The 23,006-nt window shown below is 42.8% G+C and overlaps 1 protein-coding gene across 1 annotated transcript in view; it reads left to right on the plus strand.

The window, feature by feature from the left end:
* Cap2 (cyclase associated actin cytoskeleton regulatory protein 2) overlaps positions 1 to 3,323 on the plus strand; it is a 143,868-nt gene extending 140,545 nt beyond the window's left edge. The window contains exon 13 of the mRNA XM_036189137.1: positions 2,813 to 3,323. Coding sequence (XP_036045030.1) covers positions 2,813 to 2,896 — 84 coding nt within the window. The 3' untranslated portion in view covers positions 2,897 to 3,323. The remainder of the gene's footprint in view (positions 1 to 2,812) is intronic.
* Positions 3,324 to 23,006: the final 19,683 nt, after the last annotated feature.

Genomic DNA, 23,006 nt, shown 5'->3' on the forward strand with positions numbered 1-23,006 from the left:
TTTCTGACAGAGGTAAGCAAATGGAGAGAGATGCTTTGGGGGTTGAGAGGAAGAAAGGAGAAGGGATAGTCAGTAGACTTACGTGTTTCTGTGCACTGAAGCCAAAAATGTTATGATCCTCTTAACATAAGGATCTGCTGGGATCTCAGCAGAAAAGTGGGCTCCAAACCCTGGAAAAACCTAGGGTTGGATTCAGGAGCCTCACAATGGGGCTCGGAATCTGAGTTCTTTGTGACATGCTGTGGGGGAGTGCACTCATGCCATGACATGTGTGATGGTCAGAGGAAAACCTCAGCTGTCACCTTATCTGAGATGGGGTTTCTTGTTGGTCACCACTGTCTCAGCCACACTCCTGACCTTCTGGGGGTTAGTCTGTCTCCTCCTCTTATCTCATCATAGAAGGGCTTAGGTTGTAGGCATGCAATGTAGCATCTGCTCTGTGTATGGGTTTTGGGGTTCAAACTTAAGTCCTCCTGCTTAGGCATACAAGCACCTTGCCAACTGTGCCATCTCCCCAGCCCCAGAATCCTGTTTCTTAGCGGACTCCCAAGTAAGTTCTCATACTATGAGCCCATTGAATTCCTCACTTAGAAACACTAGCCCAAGTAATTCAGGCAGAATTTCCTTTCTTTACATCTTTTCCCCAATGAAACAGCTTTAAAAAACAAAAAGTGATTGAATAAATCCCGTTTTTGTTGTTTGGATTCTGAAATATGGCATATCAGCTGGTTGTTATTGCATGGAAGTAGTAGGAGAATAAACACATGGAGAATTCTAGCTGTGCGGGGCAGGAAGAGGCAGCAAATCAAAAGCTTTAACAAGCACACTTTCAGGGGAGGGGCCACACAAGCCAGATGGGTCAGTTAGCAGCTATCTGGAGAGCAATCCAGACAGGTTGATTTCCTCAAGCAGAGATTACCCACACCCATCAGGGCTTTCTTCAGCTCTGCCCACACAGACTTCATGCTGCTCAAATTCCTCATTTGAGTCTCAGGCATGCTACTCTGCAGACAGTGAGCATTGTTTCACCACTTTGGGGACAGAGACTCTAACCTTAAGCTAGGCAGGCATTCCCTTGTGGGTTCTCAGCCAACACAGAAGGGCGGCAGAGTTGGACAGCGGTGTGCATGCTGGGCCGTCCCTGGCCTTTGTAGGTGTGTCAGCAGAACATTCAGTTGTGTGGGAACTGGATCAGCTACAACAAGCAGTGGGGTTTGGATGAGCATTTCAATCTCATTAAGCTGGTCTCTGGGCATGTTACCAGGCATCTGTAATTGTTAAAGATGTTCAGGTGGATTCCAGTATGGAGCCCAGCTTGAGACCCATTGGCTTAGAGAATGAATATAATCCAAGCCTGAGCTTTTGTACTAAAATGTAGTCTTGCCTCTTTGGATCAGTTGCTCCCTCAAGTTGTTGGACCTCTTTATACATTTTCCAGCAGGAGGTGGGAAGGAGCAGTGCAGACTCTGCCTTGGATGACAGAATGTCGGAATGGACAGTGGGCATGCTTCAAAGCAACCTCCCAGAGAAGAGTGATGAAGGGATCAGTCCCTTTGATGCTGTAGCACCTTACTATCAAAGAGGCCCCTGCATGACCCAGCATGTACCTAGCATGCAGTAGACCCTGGGTTCCATCCCCAACTCAAGGCCTATAGCGGTCCACTTGAGAACAAACACTTGAACAAGAGTAGCAGAAATGATGCCAGGTAGACACACACATTACATCACTCAAGATGTTTCTATTGTAAGCTGAAGACCGTGACATACATTTGTAGTCTTAGTACTTGAGAGGTTGAGGTAGAAGAATCATGATGAGTTCAAGGCCAGCCTGGGCTACATAGCATAAGACCTTGTATCAAAAACAATTTGATTTTTGTATTGAAGCTTCCATTCTAGAAATCTTTCCTCATTGTAGCAAAATAAGTAAATAGATCACTTCTCAAGACTGTACAGGAAGTCCAGTGAAGATCCAGAAGCCGGAGCTGGGGGCATGAGTGTGTGTGTGTGTGTGTGTGTGTGTGTGTGTGTGTGTGTGTGTGTTCTCATGCCCAAAGAACATTTTTACAATGTCTCAAAGAGTAGACAGGTATGGGCTTCATTCACACACTGATGCCTCCTGAGAGTTTGGTGACCAGATCTTCCCAATCTCTTCCCCAGCCCTGCCGAATCAGAATTAATAAGCTCACAGGCTGACTCGATGTATGTTCAGGTTTGATGGGGAGCAGTGGCTAAGAGAGACTGCCTGGGCTTACACACTGCTTTTCACTGGTGCTGCTATCCCTGGCCAGCTGCTAACCGTCTCAAGCCTCTGCTCCCAGCAGATGATATCTCAGTAGCACTGAGCTCATGGGATCTTTGGAGATCACCTGAGTTTGGTATCTGGTGCTCATAAGAATGCCTACTTTGGGGTTTGGGGTATAGCTCAGTTGTAGTATTTGCCTACCACAAATGAGGCCCCTGGGTTCTACCTCCAGCAGCCCATTAACCTATTGGCACATGCTTGTAATCCCAAAACTCAGGCTCAGAGGTTGAAGGCCAGCCTCACTCAAGTACATAGTGAGTTCAAAGCTAGCCTGGGTTTGTGAGACCTGTCTCCAAAAGCAAGCCTGGTTCTTTGTAAATACTAACTGTCAGAATGACCCCGGCATGCAGTCACAGAATACCCAGGTCTGCATGTGACTGGGACCTCTCTAAGGTACATATTAGGATTGGATACAGTCTTGTTCACCCGTCAAAAAACATCCATCAGCCTTCTACCTGTTTGCAAAAGGAACCTTTCATGAAAATAACTGCCCTTCTCGACTTCTTCCAGAGAGAATTTCCCATTCCTGAGCAGTTCAAGACAGTGTGGGATGGATCCAAGCTGGTCACCGAACCCGCGGAAATTATGGCCTGACATCCTGGAGGTAGCCTTCCCTGAGTCTCCTCCAGCAAACCAACAGAAGCAAGTAGCTAATAGGAACTAGATTTCACCACAGCCCCTGCCTCTGTGTCAGCTTCTTGCAGTTCTGTGCTGTGGAAACAGTGTCCTTTCTGGCGTGCTTTTGTGGGCATTTTGAAATATTTAACATTTGATCATGATTTGTGTGTGATTTTAGTTCTACATGAGCACAGAAGAATTAAAGGAGAAAGAATTCTGTTCTCACCATATTGTGGACACCGCAACTCACAAGGAAAATCCCTGCTCATTTCTTCATTAGGTTTAATTGCTAGTTGAAAAATGAAGCCTTAGAGAATCTCTGTATGTTTTTACCTTCTAGACAATTTTAATATGAGAAAATAGTCTTGTGCCCTGAAAAATATGACTCTATTTTTAATTTTTACATGTTTACCTTTATTGGCATGGCTATCCTGTCAGCATGAATACATACTTCAATACATGTTTTATAAACACACACACACACACACATACACACACACACAGAGGAAAATTTTAAGGAACAAACTCAGTTTCTTGGTCCTGGAAAAAACTATACACCCTTTATAGTTAGTGAAAAACAAAAGAAATTCTAGCCAGGCGGTGGTGGCTCACACCTTTAATCCCAGCACTCAGGAGGCAGAGCCAGGTGGATCTCTGTGAGTTCAAGGCCAGCCTGGGCTACAGAGTTCCAGGACAGGCACAAGAGCTACACAGAGAAACCCAAAAGAGAGGAAGGAAGGAAGAAAGAAAATCTAACTTTTTGTCTTTTATTTTTCTGCTGAGTCACTTGAAAACTCTTTATTTGTCTGCATATCCTGAAGCCACATGGCAGGAGGGGGATGCGATCCTCATTTTGCTGTGTAATGCCTCATAGCTCTGCTCTAAGAATGGCTCAGCCTTTGCGTTCCAGTTTTGAAGTCACTCATATTTCCCGACACCCCACACAGTCTCTCCCGCTTGTTAGAAATGAGTTTCTCTTCCATCCACCAGGCTTGCCGTGCTGAGCAGCCTCCAAGATGAACAGGGAGAGCCAGACGGTCGCTTCCTGCGATGTTCGTTCTGCCCTGCTCCGGTGATCTAGTCTGGAGAGTACTAGAACTAGGTGGTTCCAGTGAGAAGTGACGCTCCTCCTCCATAGCTCTTCCCTGCACAGCACTGGGAACCCTGCAGTTACTTGACACGCTGCAGCACAATGCTTTGGGAGCCAATAGGAGTGTCTAGATTGTGCCTATGAGAGCCTCTGAATACCATGTTCATTTTTGAATAGCTTCTATATCCATATAGTATTTAGAGCACTGATGTTTGTGTCTCATGGTTTTGCTATAAAAGTTCTGTCCTTATGAATAATGTGGCTTTAGTAAATATCATTTTTGAACAGTAAACTTACACTAAGTAAAAACTAATTGTTTAAATACTGATATGAATTCTGGGTGGGTTTTTTTTGTTGCTGTTATTATTGTTGTTTGCATGCTTGTTTGTTTGGGGTCATCCAGGGGTTCAAAGAGAAACACTGTCTAGAAAAAAAATTACAGGACCAGAGAGATGGCTCAGGGGACAGAGGCGCTTAATGTCAAACCTGGCAGCCTGAGTTTGAACTCCAGGAACCATGTGGTAGAAGGAGAGAACTTACATAGACAAGTTGTCCTCTGAACTCTACATATTAATCATGATTATGCATGCCAGTACACACACACACACACACACACACACACACACACACACACACACACACGTGCACAAATAAGCAAAAACAAAACTACTTTTTAAAATGTCAAAATGAGCCAGGAGGGTAGTAGCGGTGGTGGGCACGCCTTTAATCCCAGCACTCGGGGAGGCAGAGGCAGGCGGATCTCTGTGAGTTCCAGGCCAGCCTGGGCTACAGAGTGAGTTCCAGGAAAGGCTCCAAAGCTACATAGAGAAACCCTGTCTTGAACAAAAAAAAAAAAGTCAAAATGAAACTGGAGACATGGTTTGGCAGTTGAGAGCTTTGCTACTCTTGTAGAAGACCCAGGTTTGGTTCCAGTACCCACATGGCAGCACACAACCATCTGTAACTCCAGTTCCAAGGGATCCAACATCCTCTTCTGGCCTCCATGGGCATCTGTATGCATTCAGTGCACTTGCACACTCAGTTACACACATGTACACATAAAATTACAATGTTAAAAGTCAAAGTGAAAATCACGGTCAGAATGTTACATATTTGCATTTAAATGGCCTTATGGAGCCCAATTTTTAAAAATTAAAAAATTTAATAAAAAGGAAAGAAAACAAGTGGTAGAAAGTCAAGGACCAAGGGCCTTCCTTCCACATCTCCTCAGTGTCTCAGGATGGAAATGAAAATCCCAAAGGAAGTCTTTCTCATCAATCCTTTCCTGGATAATACTGCCCCCAACCCAGGTAAATTGCTTCTGAATGTCTCCCCTTTTACAGCAAAACATCTTGAGGTGAAATAATAAGCAATGCATACCATGTAAGTCATTTATTCCTTCCTTCTTTGGAAATGTTTACATCGCCTTCTTAGAAGGCAGGACTCTGCCCCAGGGCTGCTGTCATGTTAAAGAGGAGGAAGCTGGGACCCAGGGACACCTGCCTCTTGCACAAGGAGAAGCAACAAGGTCAAGTGAGGGCTGTCTCTGCTAGCTCTAACTACCATCCCGCATCTCTCTGAAGGGCTTGACAGTCACCAGATCTGGTGGCTACTTCCCATTCACCAGTACAGTTCTAGACACTGCCCTTTCCTGTGTGTAGTGGATCTCTGCCTTCTCCGTCTCGACCTCTTTAGTTATTCGGTGTTCCTTTGTCTCCCTTCAGTCCATCACCTCGGCAGATGACTCTCACATCTACTTGTGTCTGAATCCATCTCTGTAGTTGGAGAGCTTCTCTCCAGGTTCCACCAAGCCCCCGCGGTCCCACAACACACGTATAAAATAATCATACAGACACTTATATTATTTAAACTGCTTGGCCATTAGCTCAGGCCTACCATTGTCTAGCTCTTACTCTTATATTTAGCCCATTTCTGTTAGTCTATACTTTGCCACATGGCTTGTGGCTTACCGGTGTCTTTACATGTTGCTTCTCATGGCAGCGGCTGGCAGTGTCTCCTCCCAGCCTTCCTGTTCCCAGCCTTCTTCTCTTCCTTGTCCCGCCTACCCTATACTTCCTGCCTGGCTACTGGCCAATCAGCACTTTATTTACACAGAGTGATATCCACAGCACATCTCCCCAGTTCTTTTTTTTTTTTTTTAAAGATTTATTTTATTTAGTATGTAGACAGTGAGTGTTCTGCCTGTAGGCCAGAAGAGGGCACCAGATCTCATTGTAGATGGTTGTGAGCCACCATGTGGTTGCTAGGAATTGAACTCAGGACCTCTGGAAGAACAGCCAGTGCTCTTAACCTCTGAGCCATCTCTCCAGCCCTCCTTATTCTTGGTGTCCCAACCTCTCACTGTGGCTATAGTCACAGGCATTTCCTACACTTACCCAATTTTCCTCAGCCACCTCTCCAGTTTACTGTGTTAGTCACTTGCTGTTTAGATGCCTAATAAGAAAGAATTTCAGAAGGGTAGGTTTATTTTGGCTTACAGGTTTAAGGAATACAGTCCACCTCAGCAGGGAAGGTGTAGCGGCAGGAATGTGAGGTAGCTGGACACATTGCAGAGAACTAGACAGGAAGAGAGGCCTGGCTGTCAAATCTCAAGGCCTGGCCCACATCCCCTAGCCTGACTCCACCTCCTGGAAAGGTTCCATAATCTTCAAAAACAACATCACCTCCTGGAGACCAAGTATTCTAACATTTGAATCTATGGGGGAACGTGCACACTTAAACCAGAACAGGCCCCCCATCTTTCCATCCTAGATTTATAATTACCTATTTCCTGTGGTAGGACACATGGAAAGGGAGCGAAAATGGGGAAAAATAGTTCAATGTTCTTTTTTAATACAGTGTTTGATTTTTTTTTTTTCCAAGACAGGGTTTCTCTGTGTAGCTTTGTGCCTTTCCTGGAACTCACTCTGTATCCCAGGCTGGCCTTGAACTCACAGAGATCTGCCTGCCTCTGCCTCCCAAGTGCTGGGATTAAAGGCGTGTGCCACGACTGCCCGGCTTGATAGTCTTTGTAGCTAGGGCTGAACTGGAACTTGCTACTTAGCCCATGCTGGCCTTGGATTGACAATTCTCCCACCACAGCCCTATGAGCACTGAGATAATAGGCATGAGCCATCATGGCTGGTTCATGGTTCAGTCTTAGATGTGTGTTTTCAGGATGTCTTTGTGGCATATAACTGAAAATGTCAGTCAATAGATATGCAGCTGTGGCGTCCTTGTCTCTGATACCAGCTCCTTAGGAATTATTTCATGAGCTAAATATTCCAAAAATGAGTCTCATTAAACATGCTCATTACAAAGAACTTATTTTAAAACGCTGGTACTGTCTGTACCACTGTAGGTACAGACACAGTTTTAACAGCCATTTTGAGGGCTTTTGTCCCTGCGATGGAGACACACTGGTTTTATAAGGTTAGCCTTCTTGAGCACGTTACAGGAATTCTGTGTATAATGAGGCTTCTGTCTGCTCTGCATAGAAGAGAAGCCAGACGGAATCATACCACCGCCGTTCACCCAGATTGCTCCAGCTGCCTTTCTGTTTCTCTGTTTGTTTAGGAACTTGGCGCAGAACATACAAGGAACAAAGGGTAATGTTTGCCCAAAAGAACCTGTGTTCAGGTTTCCCTCCAGCACAAAGTCTGGTTTCATAGTCAAAGATAAGTTTTTGCCTAAAGCTGCAACTTTAGATGTTTGGGATCTAAGTCCACGTTCTTCTCACACTTTGCATTTAGAAGCAGTGTGTAGTGGCACATGCCCAGAATCCCAGCACTTGGTCGGTAGAGGCAAGAGGATCAGGCTTTCAAGGTCATGGTCAGGTCTCTAGTGAGTTCAAGGTCAGCCTGGGCTACAGAAGACCATGTCTCAAAATAATAACCAAACAAAAACCATCAATAACAATTTTTTAAAAAGGATTCCTCATTATGAACCAAAGAACCAAATGAAAGATACATCCCTTATTAAACCATAATGCCAATTTTTAAATTCCATTTGCCAACATTACTGAAATATTTTTTAAATCAGCCAGCTGGGCAGTGGTGATGCATGTCTTTAATCCCAGCACTTGGGAGGCAGAAGCAGGTAGATCTCCTAGTTCAAGGCCAGCCTGGTCTACAGAATGAGTTCCAGGACAGCCCAGGGTACACCAGGGCTATACAGAGAAACCTTGCCCCAAAAAACAAAACAAAATAAAATTTAAAAAATGAGCTGATGCTGAGAAGGTAGCTCAGTTGGTAGAGTTCTTGACTCCTAGGAATGAAGCCCTGGGTTCAAACTACATTAAACAGATACGGTGGCCAAGCTTAGGAGCAAAGAAAAGGAGGATCAGAAATTCAAGGTCATCCTTGGTTATTTAGCAAGTTTCTAGCCAGCCTGGAGCTATGTAAGACCCTAGCTATAGATGGATAGATGATAGATAGATGGATGGATGGACACGTAGGTAGGTAGATGGATGGATGGATAGATAGATAGATAGATAGATAGATAGATAGATAGATAGAGTCAGTTGGTAATTCCCTAAGATCAATAATTCATTCTGGCAACTAAACAGAAACCATGTCTGCTTAAAATACTTTTAATGATAACCTTATGAATTGGTTAGTTGTACTGGAGAGTCAGTAAACTGTAGTTAGAGTTTTCCTGCCTGGCCCAGTCAGGACAAATCTCTCTTACCCGACAGTCCCACAGTTGCTCAGACCCAACCAAGAAAGCACACAGAAACTTATATAGCTTATAAACTGTATGGCCGTGGCAGGCTGCTTGTTATCTACCTTTTCTATCTTAAATTAACCCATTTCTGTTAATCTATACTTTGCCACATGGCGTGTGGCTTACCAGTGTCTTTACATGTTGCTTCTCATGGCGGCGGCTGGCGGTGTCTCCCTCCAGCTTTCTGTTTCCCAGAATTCTCTTCTCTCTTGTCCTGCCTATACTTCCTGCCTAGCCACTGGCCAAACAGCATTTTATTTGTACAGAGCGATATCCACAGCAGTAAACTTACCAGGGAAAATCTTTTTATGATTATAACATTTGTGTAGAGTTGATTAGGAAGACTTACAAAGACTAATGGCCCCTTCTTCCTTGTTTATTGTCCCCACGGGCACAGTCATGGCCACACAACAATGAACAAAGTGCATCACCTAGCAGGACTGACCATCTCAACACATGTCCCCCAGCAGCTGCCCTGCCCACAGCTGCCCTCCTTCCTGCATTTTGATCAAGTCTCAAAGCTGTGACACAATGTCAGAGTCAGGTGGACACAGACCACAGGTGTCAGGAACACAGCTGCTGTCTGCAATCAAGTTCCAGTAAACGGGTCTTCTTTTACGGACATTGAAGACCTCTCCTGTGGCATGGCTAAAAGATGGGGAGACATTGTGAGAACTAGTTATAAGAGCCAAGTAAAAATACTTCAGAGGGAAAGGCCAGGTGTGGTGGGATACTCCTCTAATCTCAGCACTGAAAGTCTGAGGTAGGCAAATGATGACATTGAGGCTAGCCTGGGCTGTCTTGCCCCCAAAATACCAGAGAAAGGTTGGCCTGGGTGATTCAGTTGGTGAATGCCCTTGCACAGGCCTAAGGAACAGAGTTCCATCTCTGGAACCCACAGTAGGAAGTGGAAGGACTCAACTCCTGAAAGCTGTCCTCTGTCCTACACATGTGCCTGTTTTATGCACAAGCAAGCAGACATGCACACACATACACACACACACACACACACACACACACACACACACACACACAGGCACGCATGCATGCATATGTGCACGTTTCCTGGAATATAGTTTTTAAAGGAAGTGTGTGTGTTCTTCCCGATCTGGGATACATAGAAACTCTGAATGACTCCCCAGGAATCCCCTATACTGTTATCAACTTGACACTGTTTATGATGGCAAAGTGAAGCATAAATGTCAGTAATTATTTGACAAATTTAATCAGTAGGACGCTAACCTTGCATATCTACAGGAAACCGAACTTGAACATCTGAGTGATCCAGACACCTGGCCAGTTTTGGTTTTTGTTTGTTGGTCTGTTTCTTGTACTCAGTTGCAGCCATGCACCTGGATGAGAAGACAGGACAGACCGTGGTGGGCCTGCAAGCAGCGAATGGAAGAAGGAACGAGGCCCTGTTGTCAACAACCAAAATCTGCTTCACAGAGTGATCAACAGTGCTCTCACTTGTTAGCATTTAAAATGCCAGCAATATGGCCTACATTCTGCATGCTGCTTCTACCAACTGGCTAGACAGCCACTTTCTCTAATTAAATTAACCTCCTCTACAGTTCACAGAAGGAGATGTCTATTTTCCTCAAAAAGGATTCGATGTCCTATGAGGTAGAGGTAATTCCAATAGCTTGTCATCAATTAAGAAGTAGGCACATAGTTCATTAATCCTTTAAGAAAGTCAGCGTGTTCTTGCATTCACCAGACAGAGGTCACTATGAGGGTCACATGATCTGGTTTCCATCTGGGAACTACCAGAGGTATGCCCATCCGACCAATGCCTAACACTACTTTAAAGAATGATGTAACCCTTTAAAACAAAATCAGTGCTGGGGAGATAGTCCAGTGAATAAAGTGCTTACTGTGCAAACATGAGGACCCCAGTTGAGCTCCCCAAAACCCACATCAAAAAAAAGCACAGGACTGTAATTCCTGGGGAAGCAGAACCAGGTAGAGCACAAGCCATTCAACATCGCCAGTCAACAAGCTCCACATTGAGTGAGAGAAATAGTCTCAACTTATAACAAGGTCCCAGGGTTCCCAGCTGCAACGGATACATCTACAACACAACCCCCACACTCGAGGCCCAAGGAATATCGCAGAAGAAAGGATGGGAAGATCGTAAGAGCCAGAGGACCAAGATGTCTGCTGAGAATCTCCTGTGAATGGCAGGAAAGCCACATTCATGACATTGCAATAATATGGACACCTAAAAATTAGCAATGTAGTGACAACACCAGTTGACATGCTGAGATGGCTGGAGAAAACCTTCAAGGCCTCAGCCCTAGATGAAGAGCTGTGGACAACTAGTAGCTGCTGGGAGAGGGAATATCAGCCTTTTCCATGGATGAGTATATATATATATATATATATATATATATATATATATATATATATATATGTAGTAATCACAACAACAATAATAAATGAGGTCATAAATTTAAGAGGAAATGGGGAGATGTGGGAGGAGTTGGAGGGGGAGAGAAAGGGTTAGAAAGTATGTAAATTATAGTACTCGAATATGAAATTCTCAAAAAAAATTTAATAGAGAAAAAAGTGCCTTTTAGAGCTGAGCACCCCAGATCATGTCTCAGCTGCTGTTGCTAAGGCCCTTAGGCAGACCCAGGTTGGCTCTCAGAAAGTATCTTTTGTACTGGTTTAAGCTGGCTGGCTCTCAAGCCTGTTAGGGATGAGTCATCCCACAGGTGAGGAGGTGGGGAAGATCTAGGAGAGCTACAGAAGGAGAAAAACTATGATCAAAATGTACTGAATAAATTTTCTAAAGCCAACTTGAGAGAAAGAGAGAGAAGATGACCTGGACCAATGTCACAGCCATGTCACACCAGCAGGTGCATGTTCATCAGAACTTCCCCCAGGAATTACAGGCCTGTGCTTTTTTTAAGCAAACAAAACTTTAAAAGATAAAGAATGCCAAGCCCCCCCCCCCAAAAAAAAGCACACATACATACACTAAAATGGAGTCCATTTTGTGTTGGTCAGCTGCTCCTGGGCATGAGGCCTTCCCTGAAATGTGGTTGATACATCCAGTGTCAGTACACACGAGAAAACTGAGTTTCCCTTTCCCAGCAGATTTTTCAATTGCAATTATCTTCTTTGTTAGGGGAAGGAATTTGTATCCATGTCCCCTGCTTCGGGCCACAGGAATATATCATAAGAACTCAGCTGTTATGGCAAAGTCACTACCTGGAGGGATCAAGGAATTCCTCCAGAGGAAGCCAAATTCCAAGGAGTTTTTGGTGTTACTTGGCTTGTTATATATCAGCTGTCTTCTGTTACAAAAAATCATGTGTGCCTTCATAGTTTTCCCAATTGACTTTTCCCTTAGAAGGGCTAACAGTGTGGACTGATCACTCTCTGGACATACACATTCCAGGTATTTGGAGAACAGCCTCAGGAAAGGCTTTCTCAGGAATCAGATATCTCCCTTAGCCACTTTCAAGAACTAGCAGTAATAACAGTCTACATGAAAGTCTCCTGACTTAAGGTAAATTCCACAAGGAGACACTGCTGAGGTCAGGTGGGCCTTAAGTAATAGCTTTACACAATTTAGCTCAGACCCTCCTTTCTTACAGTCTTACTAACTTTATAGACCTCTAACTCCTTACCTAATCACTTCTAGGAATATTTAGATAACCTTGTGCGCTGACAGCTATGCTCAGCCAGAACCCCAGTTCAAACCTCCCTGTAATTATCATCATTGGCAGCATCCGGCCAGGTCCATCCCCAGATGGAGGAAAGTCCCTTATCAGAGACACCTCTGTACTCTCTAAGTACAGACTTAAGCATCCAGGCTGTCTGTTTGAGAAGGCCTGATGGATGTGCCAATTAAGCTTTACTTCCTTCTTTCCCAAACCTTACCTCTAGTTCCAGATCTCCCCTTAATCACCAGAGGCATCTAGCTGTACACAGGTTGCCTAGCGACAGAACACACTTTCCCCCATCCTGCAGAAAAACGGCAGATAGCTTGGACACATAGGAGCCACAGGAAAAAAGAAGGCAGTTTTATTTTCTCCCATTGACCTAGCAACTTATAGAGTCCTAACGTTTTCTACCAATCACATTTAAGACTATAGTGGAGCACGTAAGTTTCCTCTTCTTAGATATTACCAGAATTTAGCCTTTAGTTAATTCATTTCCACATTGGTCACTTCCCTTTTGGGTTGCAAATGATAATTAATGGTAATTGCCTCTCTGTGTGATTCTTATCACCCTGGAAGCCTGGCTTTGCACTGCCAAGGGAATACTGCTTGTAAGTGTATATACACCAGGACTTCCAGGGCGTTGGAGGACGGAGAAAAGAGAATGGAAGAACTAGATGTGTAAGAACTTGAGAGGAACAAATTGAGATGGGGAAGAACCAGATTGAAGGGCTAGAAGAGAGTACTAGAGGAACGAGATGGAAGATGAGGAAGAGCTAGATGGGGAAGAACAAGATGAGAGAGAAGGAGATGGGAGAGGAGTTGATATGGGAAAGAACTAGATGGATGAGAACCTAGAAGGGGCAGAACTAGATGAAAGAATTAAGATAGAACCTGGAGGGGACAGCAGATAAATGTAAAGAGAAATTGGGCAAGAAAGGAGCTAAAAATGAGAGCAGAGTATAAGCTTGTAGAGAAGGAACTGACAGAATGATAGAGTGTATGGACTAAGGAGTTTTGTGTACATAGATTCATTTCTTTTCATCAAAGATTAATTATCAGCTGGTTGTAGATTCTTCCCAGACTCTGGGAGGGGATTGTTGAGGGACTGGACCCCCTAGTCCCTGATAGTCCCCTTCTCTGGACTAGAATATTTGTCTGGCTTAAACTTGTCCAGGTCTTGTGCATGCTGTCATGGTCACACACACACACACACACACACACACACACACACACACACACACACACACACAACTGCACATACTTTAAGATGCTTTAGCAGGTGAGGAGACGACCCGACAGTTAAAGGGCTTGCCACGCAAATGTGAGAACCAGAGTTCAGATCCCAGCAGCCATATAAAAACCAGGTGGCAGTGGTGGGCTGCAGTAATCCCAGTACTCTGGAGATAAAGACAAAGAATCCCTAGGGTAAGATGGCTACTTAGACCAGCCAGAATACATGAGCTCCAGGCTCAGCAAGTGACCCTGCCTCAATAAACGAAATGCAGAGTGCTCTAAGAAGACAACTGAGACCAACCTCCTGCCTCCACATGCAAGACACACTGCCTACATCCATGAGAACACACATACACACATGAACATATGCCAACCACACAACACATACAAAACCAAAAAAGATGTTTTAGGAAGACAATTATTATTTTTTTAATTCTAAAAATATTTTAAATGCATACATTCTACAACACCAGAAAAGGTAAAATAAAAAAAAGTATCCTCCATATCTTTATAAAAGAGGATATAAAGCCATTTTTTTCTCTAGCTCTAACACTTATAGATTTTTTTGTTTTGATGGTGGCTAATTACATAGAAATTATATTCAACAGTGAAAGTATAAAATCCAATGTGCAGTTATGTTGTTGAGACTTGAAGGCTGTAGCTTCCGATATTATGAACAGACACAGTCTCACAGCCAACTGTGAAGATCAGGGGATCCTCTTACAAGAATGACACCGATGGACTCCACCCTTCTTCTGCCAGGTTCCCTGAGACCAAGAATGACACCGATGGACTTGCCAGAGTGGACGGGTAAAACCCACAAGGCCTAAACCATACACAATGGACTACAGGCAACCGAGGAGAGCTGGGAAATGGAGAGGCGGCCTTCCCCAGGGAAGAGCACACCCAACTGTGTCCAGTACCAAACTGTCAGCCCTGAAAACATGCATTCAAGCAACATTATACAGACTGCAGGTTGTTTAGAAATATGCATGTACATCCATATATGCATACAATAACAATCCATGAAAGATGAGGCCATGAATTTGAAGGAGAGTGTGGAGGGATGTATATGGGAGGGTTTGGAGGAAAGGAATAAAGAAAGGAGAAAAGTTGTAATTATATTGTAACCTCAAAAATACAAAAAAGTGGAGATATTGGAAACATTAAAGCATCATAAAAAAGTCCAACACGAAGCTCTACGGCTTCTGTTTTGAATGGCTCTTCTTGACTGTACCGTCTTTGTGGCTGATTAATTTCAGAATGTGAATTGTTTGCACCTTTTTTATAATGAAATATAAATTATATATCAAAGTGTAAAAATACAATAGACTATACCTAAATTATAGAACAAGATAAAAAGTAAAACCTATGATAGAACAGAAAGTATAAATATGATAAACTATATCACATAATTTTTTTAAAGTCAAAAATGCACATATTCTCTTTTTAAATGCCTCAGTTAAAACAAAGTATCAGCCAGGCAAGCGTAGACCATAGACATTTCTAGAGCTCAAGAAATGGAGGCAGGAAGATCAGGAGTTCAAAGCTACCTCAGCTACACAGTGAACTTAAGGCCAACTTGAGTTAGATGAGACCTTCTCTTTAAAAACCAAAACTTAACACAAAATATCTCAATGTTAAAAGATTGAGCAAAGAGAAAGAGCTCTGTACAGTGGCACATGCCTTTAACAGACCGCAGGAGGCAGAGGCAAGTAGAGCTCTATGAGTTCGAGGCCAGCCTGGTCTATGTAGTGAGTCCCAGGGCAGCCAGACATGTATAATAGAGAGACTCTCTCTCTCAAAATTAAATAGACAAATGAAAAGTGAGTCACAAAATCAGAAACATGCAGTGAAACAACATTTATGGCAAATGCATTGAATTCTCTTTTGAAGATTTCACCTGATCTGGTTATGGTCACCAGGACAGTTCATCTTTTGATTGACATATGTGAAGTACATAGATTTGGGACCTTAGTATGTGCAGGTGCGGTGGAAACCAGTAGAGGGCACTGGAATCCCTTTGGAGCTTGAGTTTCATGTGATCATGAGCTACCTAACAAGTGTACTAGGCACTGAATTCCAATCCTCTGCAAGAGCAGCAAGCGCCCTTAACCGCTGAGCTATCTCTCCAGCCCCCAGTGTAGAAGTTCAATTCGTATTTTAAATAATTCTCCAAAGAGGAAAACCCTACTGCAATTCCAATCAAGTAGCAACGAGAACTCCTTCTACAATAGATTATAGAATGGCAAGCATTCTAGCCTAAAAGTTAGGGGAAGAAACAAACATGATTAAGGCTTACAGAGCAAGTAAGTGAATAAACATAAAAAAAAAAAAAAAATCAGGGCTGAGGGGATGAATCGGTGGGGCAGAGTGTGCGTCTAGCATGAATGAAGACCTAGGCAGAATGTGCGTACAGCATGAATGAAGACCTGGGCAGAATGTGCGTACAGCATGAATGAAGACCTGGGCTCCATCCCCAGCACTGCAGTAAATTGGAGGGTTTTATTTTTCTGTCAGTGAAGCCAAAGTTAAAACAAATGTTACTTTATGTTTAAAAAAGTCGTGAAGACTGTGAAAGCACCTATTTCCCTCAGGCGAATCCAGTGGGAGACAGAGATAAGCATGCTTCCTTATGCATTGAGTCTGTTACAGTCAGACAAGGTCTCCTGTGTAGCTCTCTGGCTGTCCTGCAACTTCCTATATAGACCAGGCTGGCCTCTAAGTCACAGCAGTCCACCTGCCTCTGCCTCCCAAGTGCCGGGATTAAGGCATTAGCTACCATTCTCTGCGCATAGCAAGCTTCAAATTAAAAATAGATTAGCGGTAAGCAAGCAAGAAACAATATGGCTTTTTGTTTTTTTTTTTTTTAATGTAAAGTACAAAGTGCCAGTTAGTAAATAGATTCTCCAGTATCTTATGAAACACATTTTAAAATTAATCAAACATCCATTGTCAATTAATATCTCCAGCTCCATATGGTAGTGCATACCTATAATCCTGCACATGGAAAGTGGAGGCAGAAGGATCTGAGTCTAAGGTCATCCTCGGCTACAAAGCAAGTTTGAGTTAAGCTTGAGATTTACGAGACTGTCTCAAAACAAACAAAAAATATTTCTATATGTAAAATATATATCCTTGCTTAGTCTTAATGTCCTGCACTTGTAATGTCTCCTTTTCTTAACAATGACAACGTTTATGTGTGAGACTGTGTTACCTTCAGAGAGCTGGTTATTGAGTGTATTGATAAAGCATTCTGTCCTTCTGCCTGCTACTCCGGATCTTTGATGGCAATCTCGTGGATTTTTCCTTGCTTTATCTTTATAAATAACCCTGGAGGAACGTGCTTGGTTTGCTAATATTTCTGTTACATAGTAGATTCCTAAAAGGAGGGTTTCTGAGGGACAGGGCTTGGGTATTTTGAATTTTGCTCAGTCTTGGCAAGTTATCTGTTTAAAATATTATGCAATTTATCTTCTTCAATCATGAATGAACCTTTCTCCAAATCTCACCAAAACTGGATACTTCCAGCCTTAGCTTCCCAGTCCTGTACACAGAACCTTAATGGCTTAAAAACTCATCCAGGGGTGGGTAGCCTGTTGAATGAAAAAGGAAGATGGTGCTGAGATTTCGTTCAAATAAAGCCAGCCGCTGTATTAAACTTAGACAACACTGTACACACTATGCCAATAGAGGCCCCGAAGAGATCAAAGTAGTTGTAGGGGTGTTTTATGTTGTTTTCATTCTTTTGACTTCAAGAGCAAGGCAGGCCAAAAACAGAGCAATGATTTAATGAATGACATGGGGGTTTAAACTGATAGGCACAACTCCAGACCCTTTATGCCAGTGGTTCTCAGTCTTCCTAATGCTGCCACCCATTAACACAGTTCCTCATGTTGTGGTGACCCCCAGCCATGAACTTATTTTTGTTGCTACTTTATGACTGTAATTTTGCTACTGTTGTGAAGCACAACATAAACATCTCTGTTTTCTAATGGTCTTAGGTGACCCTTGTGAAAGTTTATTCATCCCTCAAAGGGGTCGTGACCCACGGGTTGAGGACCACTGCTTTAGGCAATGGCCCTTCCATTTGCAATCGTGGTAAAGCTCTGTAAGAAGGAAAACCTGCAGGACTGGAGTGAAGGCTCAGAGGCCAAGGGCAGCTTGTAACTCTTGAGGAACCCAGGAGTCTGGTTCTCAGAATGCACTCTGGCATCTCAATTGCTGGGAATCTGAGGCTCTCCTCTGACCTCCAAAGACACCAATGCCTATGTACACACACACACACACACACACACACACACACACACACACACACTTTAAAATGAAAATAAATATTTTTTAAAAGGAAATATAGTTCAGTGGCAGAGCATTTGCTTATCATGCATGAAACCCTTGTTTCCATCTCAGCACAGCAAAAACAAACAAACAAACAAATAAACAGAATAATATCAACCAAGCAGGGGAGAGGGGCCTTCAGGCTAGTAGTGAGCGCCACCTCAGAGGGAGACTAGGAAGGCCTTCAAGAGGGTGGAGCCACTGTCAAGGGTGAACTTCCAAGGGAAATATGTGAGTTAGGCACCGGAGGACTGGCTGGCCTGATCTCTGAGATCAAGAACTTTGTGCTGTCCCTGTGACGAGCTTCCAGTGTGACTAAAGGAAAGAACAGGTGCGGATCAGTGTTTTCCACATTCATTGGAACCAACCCTTTTATTTTATACATGTATGTCCTTCATGATCACTCCCCCATCATGTTGGGGATGGAACCCGGTGTCTTCTGCATGCTAGGCAAATACTCTATGGCTGAGCTACATTCATGTTTTTCTGTTGCTAACTAGGTCCAAGTCAGCTCTCTTGGTCTTTTCATACAACCTAATACTTTCTACCATGTCACCAGGGCTTCTAAGTTTCTCTGTCTCTCTCTCTGAATCTCCTTCTCCCTGTGTTTCTCTCTGAGTCTCTCTCTCTCTCCCCCTCCTCTCTCCCCCTCTCTCTCCCCCTCTTCCTTATGGGATAGGCATTTTCTTCATGTATTGTCTCCCATTCAGCTGGCTATGATGTCATGCTTAGTACATAAAACTATGCTTTTCATGGGCAATGTATATGGGTATAACATGAAACCAACAAACAAGCCTTGGAGTCTGTCAGAATAAAATAGAGACAAGAGCTGGGTTTGAAATACACAAACTGGACACAGTGACACACACCACCAATCCCAGTGCTCAGAAGACATAGGCAGGAGGACCAGAAGTTAAAGGTCATCCTTGAATACACATCAAGTTCAAGGCCTGCCTAGGCTACATGAGAACCTGTCTCAAACAAAAGAGGGTAGGGGATAAAATGAGGGGAAAGGAGGGGAGGGGAGAACAGAGGAGAGGAGAAACAAAACAGAGATTGGAGTCAATCCTGTTCAAGATTCTCAGTTTTTGAAGTCAGGGCTGGAGAAAGTGATTAGCTTTGGAAATTCCTCCCCCTACTGGTTGCCTGAAGTCCTGTATGTTTATTTTACACAAGGCAGCAGGTGACAGATTGAGCATGACATGTTTTTTCAGAGTTAACAAAGCTTGCTATGAATGAGGACACAAATATAAACCACCCTAGATTCCTATATTCAATAAATTCACAGTAAGGAAAAATATTATTTTATTACTGTTATTATTACCATATAAAATACTAAAAGTAATAGGTAAGTGTCTTAATATTGCTTAGCAACCCCAGGAAGAAGGAGGTGGGGGAGGGGTGAAGTAGAAAAGCCTCATACAGCATTTCACACCAAGTTAAGTTACGCAGGAAAAAGATGCCATCCCTACATGTTTTTTCTACAAGTTAGTACAGAAATCAAATTATTTTTAAGTTAAATATTTTATTCAGTGCACTGGGGATCTTATTAAATGTCATTGGTAAAGATTACTCAAATAGAATAATAAATTTTAAAAATTTTGCTTATTTCACTAAAACTAAGAAGTCTCATAATCAAATAACAGGTGTTTTGCTACCCAAATATCTAGAATGTTCTTTTAAGTCCTAGGAAAGCATGGACTCAAACATGGGTTAAAAAATAATTAGCTATTTACCCAGTTGTGGTAGTATGAGCCTACAATCCCAGCATTCTGGAGGCTGAGGCAAGGGGTTGCAAGAAATTAGAAGACTAAGCTACATAGCAAGACCCCATTGAAAATAACACTAAAATAAACTTGAAAGGCAAAGAAAAATCAAAAGACTGAACATCAAAGACACAAGTCGTTACTCCATTCTGCAGCTTTCATAAGAGTGTTGTCCATGATGAGAGTCTGATCTGGGCACCCAAACAGCAGGAGAAAGATAGTTGCTTCATACTGAGGCTTTCTCTCCCAGGCCTTCTCCTGGCTGAAAGGATTCTGCAAACAGAGCTCGGCTTTCGCTAGCCAATCCCCCTTCCCTTCAGTCCCATCAGAATTCCTTACTGCTCCCTGTTCAAGTCATTGTGTGGTTCCAGGCCCTGACTGATGCAGATAACCATTTAGTGTTAGCTCTACAAGTAACTAAACGTTTCGTGTTACTAGTCACCCTTCTAACATAGTTCACTGGCCAATGAGTTACTGACCCTCATGCTATAATCAATTTTCAGAAAAAACTCATGTTTTAAAAGCAGATAATGGGGCTGGAGAGATGTCTCTGAAGTTTAGAACACTCCTTGCTCTTACAGAGGACCCGGGTTCAATTCTCAGCAGTCACATCCTGACTCAGTTCCAGAGTATCTGATGCCCATTCTTTACCTTCATGAACCCCAGGCATATATGTGGTGTACAGACATTCATGCAGGTAAAATTGTCATACACATACTATTTTATTTTATTTTATGTGTGTGGGTGCCTGCATATATGTCTGTCTACTTGTGTGTGCAGTACCCAAGGAGGACAGAAGAAGGCATCAGATCCACTGGAACTGGAATTACAGATGATTGTGAGCTGACATGTGGGTGCTGAGAATTGAACCTGGGTCCTCTGTGGGTTTTGTTGTTGTTGTTGTTGTTGTTGTTGTTGTTTTTAGCTGAGGACTGAACCCAGCTAGGTAAATGCTCTACCACTGAGCTAAATCCCCAACCCCTGACCATCTTTTTAAAAGGAAATCTAGGTCATTTGTTCATTCAGTGTTATCAGAATGTCATATTTATATGCAATATACATACAACCAGTAAAATATGTAAAAGCTCTCTATATAATACATTCAAATGTATTCAGGAAAAGTTCTTTTGTGCTATACTGTATTGTATTTATTCTGTTATCTATTTTGGTTTCTGACTCATTGCCTCAGTCTTCATGAGGGGTAGTTTACACCTATCTTTGATTTCATTTCTTTCAAGTATTTACATGTTTTTTCTTTTGCATGTATGTACATGTAGATGCTTTGTGTAAGTGACTGTGCACACACATGGACAGTATCATAGGTCCTCCTCTATCATTCACTGTCTTATTCCTTTGAGGTAGGATCACTCTCTGAACTTGGAACTTGTGTTTTGAATGCTAGGCTGGGAAGCCAGCAAACCCCTTCTCTGTGTCCCCTCAGAGCCGGGTTACAGCTGTACATGAGATGACACTCTGCTTACTATATGGGTGCTGCATCCAAGCTCCAGCCCTCATGCCTGAGCACAAAGCTCTTTTAATGGATGAGCCATCTCTCCAGCCCCTCTGCATTTCTTTTGACTTAAGGCATTTCCTATTTGATTTCAGTTCGACTTCTTCAGGCACTGTGTGTTATATTTGCTACATTCCTTCTGGTTTTCTGAAATAACCTTTTCATTTGTTTCTAATTCTTCTCTGTGGTATTGTGTTCCCCCAAAATAGTGTATGTTCCCCAAAATAAACTTATCTGGGGTCAGAGAACAGACAGCCACAAGATACAGAGCCACAAATGGTGGCTAGAAAATGGGAAGAGTAAGCCATAGCCAAAGTTGGGCGGTGGTGCATGCCTTTAATCCCAGCACTTGGGAGGCAGAGCCAGGTGGATCTCTGTGAGTTCAAGGCCACACTGGAAACAGCCAGGCATGGTGACACACGCCTTTAATCCCAGAAATCGAACCTTTAATCCCAGGGAGTCGAGGCAGAAAGGGAAAGATTATATAAGGCACGAAGACCAGAAACTAGAAGCATTTGGCTGGTTTAGCATTCAGGCTTTGGAGCAGCACAATTCAGCTGAGAGCCATGGGGATGAGGACTCAGAAGCTTCCAGCCTGAGGAAACAGGATCACCTGAGGAACTAGCAAGGTGAGATAGCTGTGGCTTGTTCTGCTTCTCTGATCTTCCAGCGTTCACCCCAATAACTGGCCTCGGGTTTGATTTTATTAATAAGAACTTCTAACAATTCTACTACACTTCTCTGATTATCTGACTTCATTTCTGAGAGTTCTTTATTCTTTGTTGTCTTATATTATTTTCTTAATTTCTTTATTGTATCACATACCATGAGAACACAGCTATTCAAAACAAAGTCTCCATCCCCAATAATCATATTTCACCCTCATTCCAGACCGTGTTTCTTCACTCCTGCTATCGCTGCCTCCCCACTCATCACTCAAGGATTGTTTATTTAAACATTCAAATGTCTTTGTAGCTGAAGACATAGCTCAGTGATAAAGAGTGTGTCTGTTGGGCTGACAGAGATGGCACAATGGGTAAAGACACTTGCTGCCCAAGCCTGGCAACCTAACTTTGATCCCTGAAACTCTTGTAAAGTTAGAAAAAGAAAAACAGACTCCACAAAGTCGCAGTGTAGCATATGCACTTCCACACACATGCATCATATATACACAATAATTATTATTATAATAAATAAACACAACTAGAAAATACAGACAATTTGCCTAGTATGCATGAGGTACTGGATTGGATCTCTTGGATCAGAACAACAACAACGAAATCTTTCTTCTGAATTGATTTTGAAACCAAGTTGTCAGACATAAGCCACTGTAGTTGGAGCTACCACAGCCTTCTCGAACAGTCTTGGGGCAGACTAGAAAGACAAAGCTAAGGGAACATAGAAAAGGAAGAAATCCCCTCTGCCCCCCTACCTGAATTGTCATGTCTCTTACTGACAGAAACAAGAGTTTTTTATCTAGATGTCTGGGGACATCCTTATATAGAAAGTGTATAGAGAAAATTATATTCTCTCCATAAAACTAATATTATTAGGTAGCAAACTATACTCAGGGTAAAAAAGAAAGAAACAATTTAACCTCTTTTCTGGAAGGTCAACTAGGGCCAACATATTACACATTATAGGCAAGTATCAATCACTGAGCTATATCCTTAGCCTTTCTTTCTTTCTTTCTTTCTTTCTTTCTTTCTTTCTTTCTTTCCTCCCTTTTCTTTTCTTTTCTTTCCTT

Source organism: Onychomys torridus, chromosome 5 (genome assembly GCF_903995425.1).
Source record: "Onychomys torridus chromosome 5, mOncTor1.1, whole genome shotgun sequence".
NCBI lineage: Eukaryota > Metazoa > Chordata > Mammalia > Rodentia > Cricetidae > Onychomys > Onychomys torridus.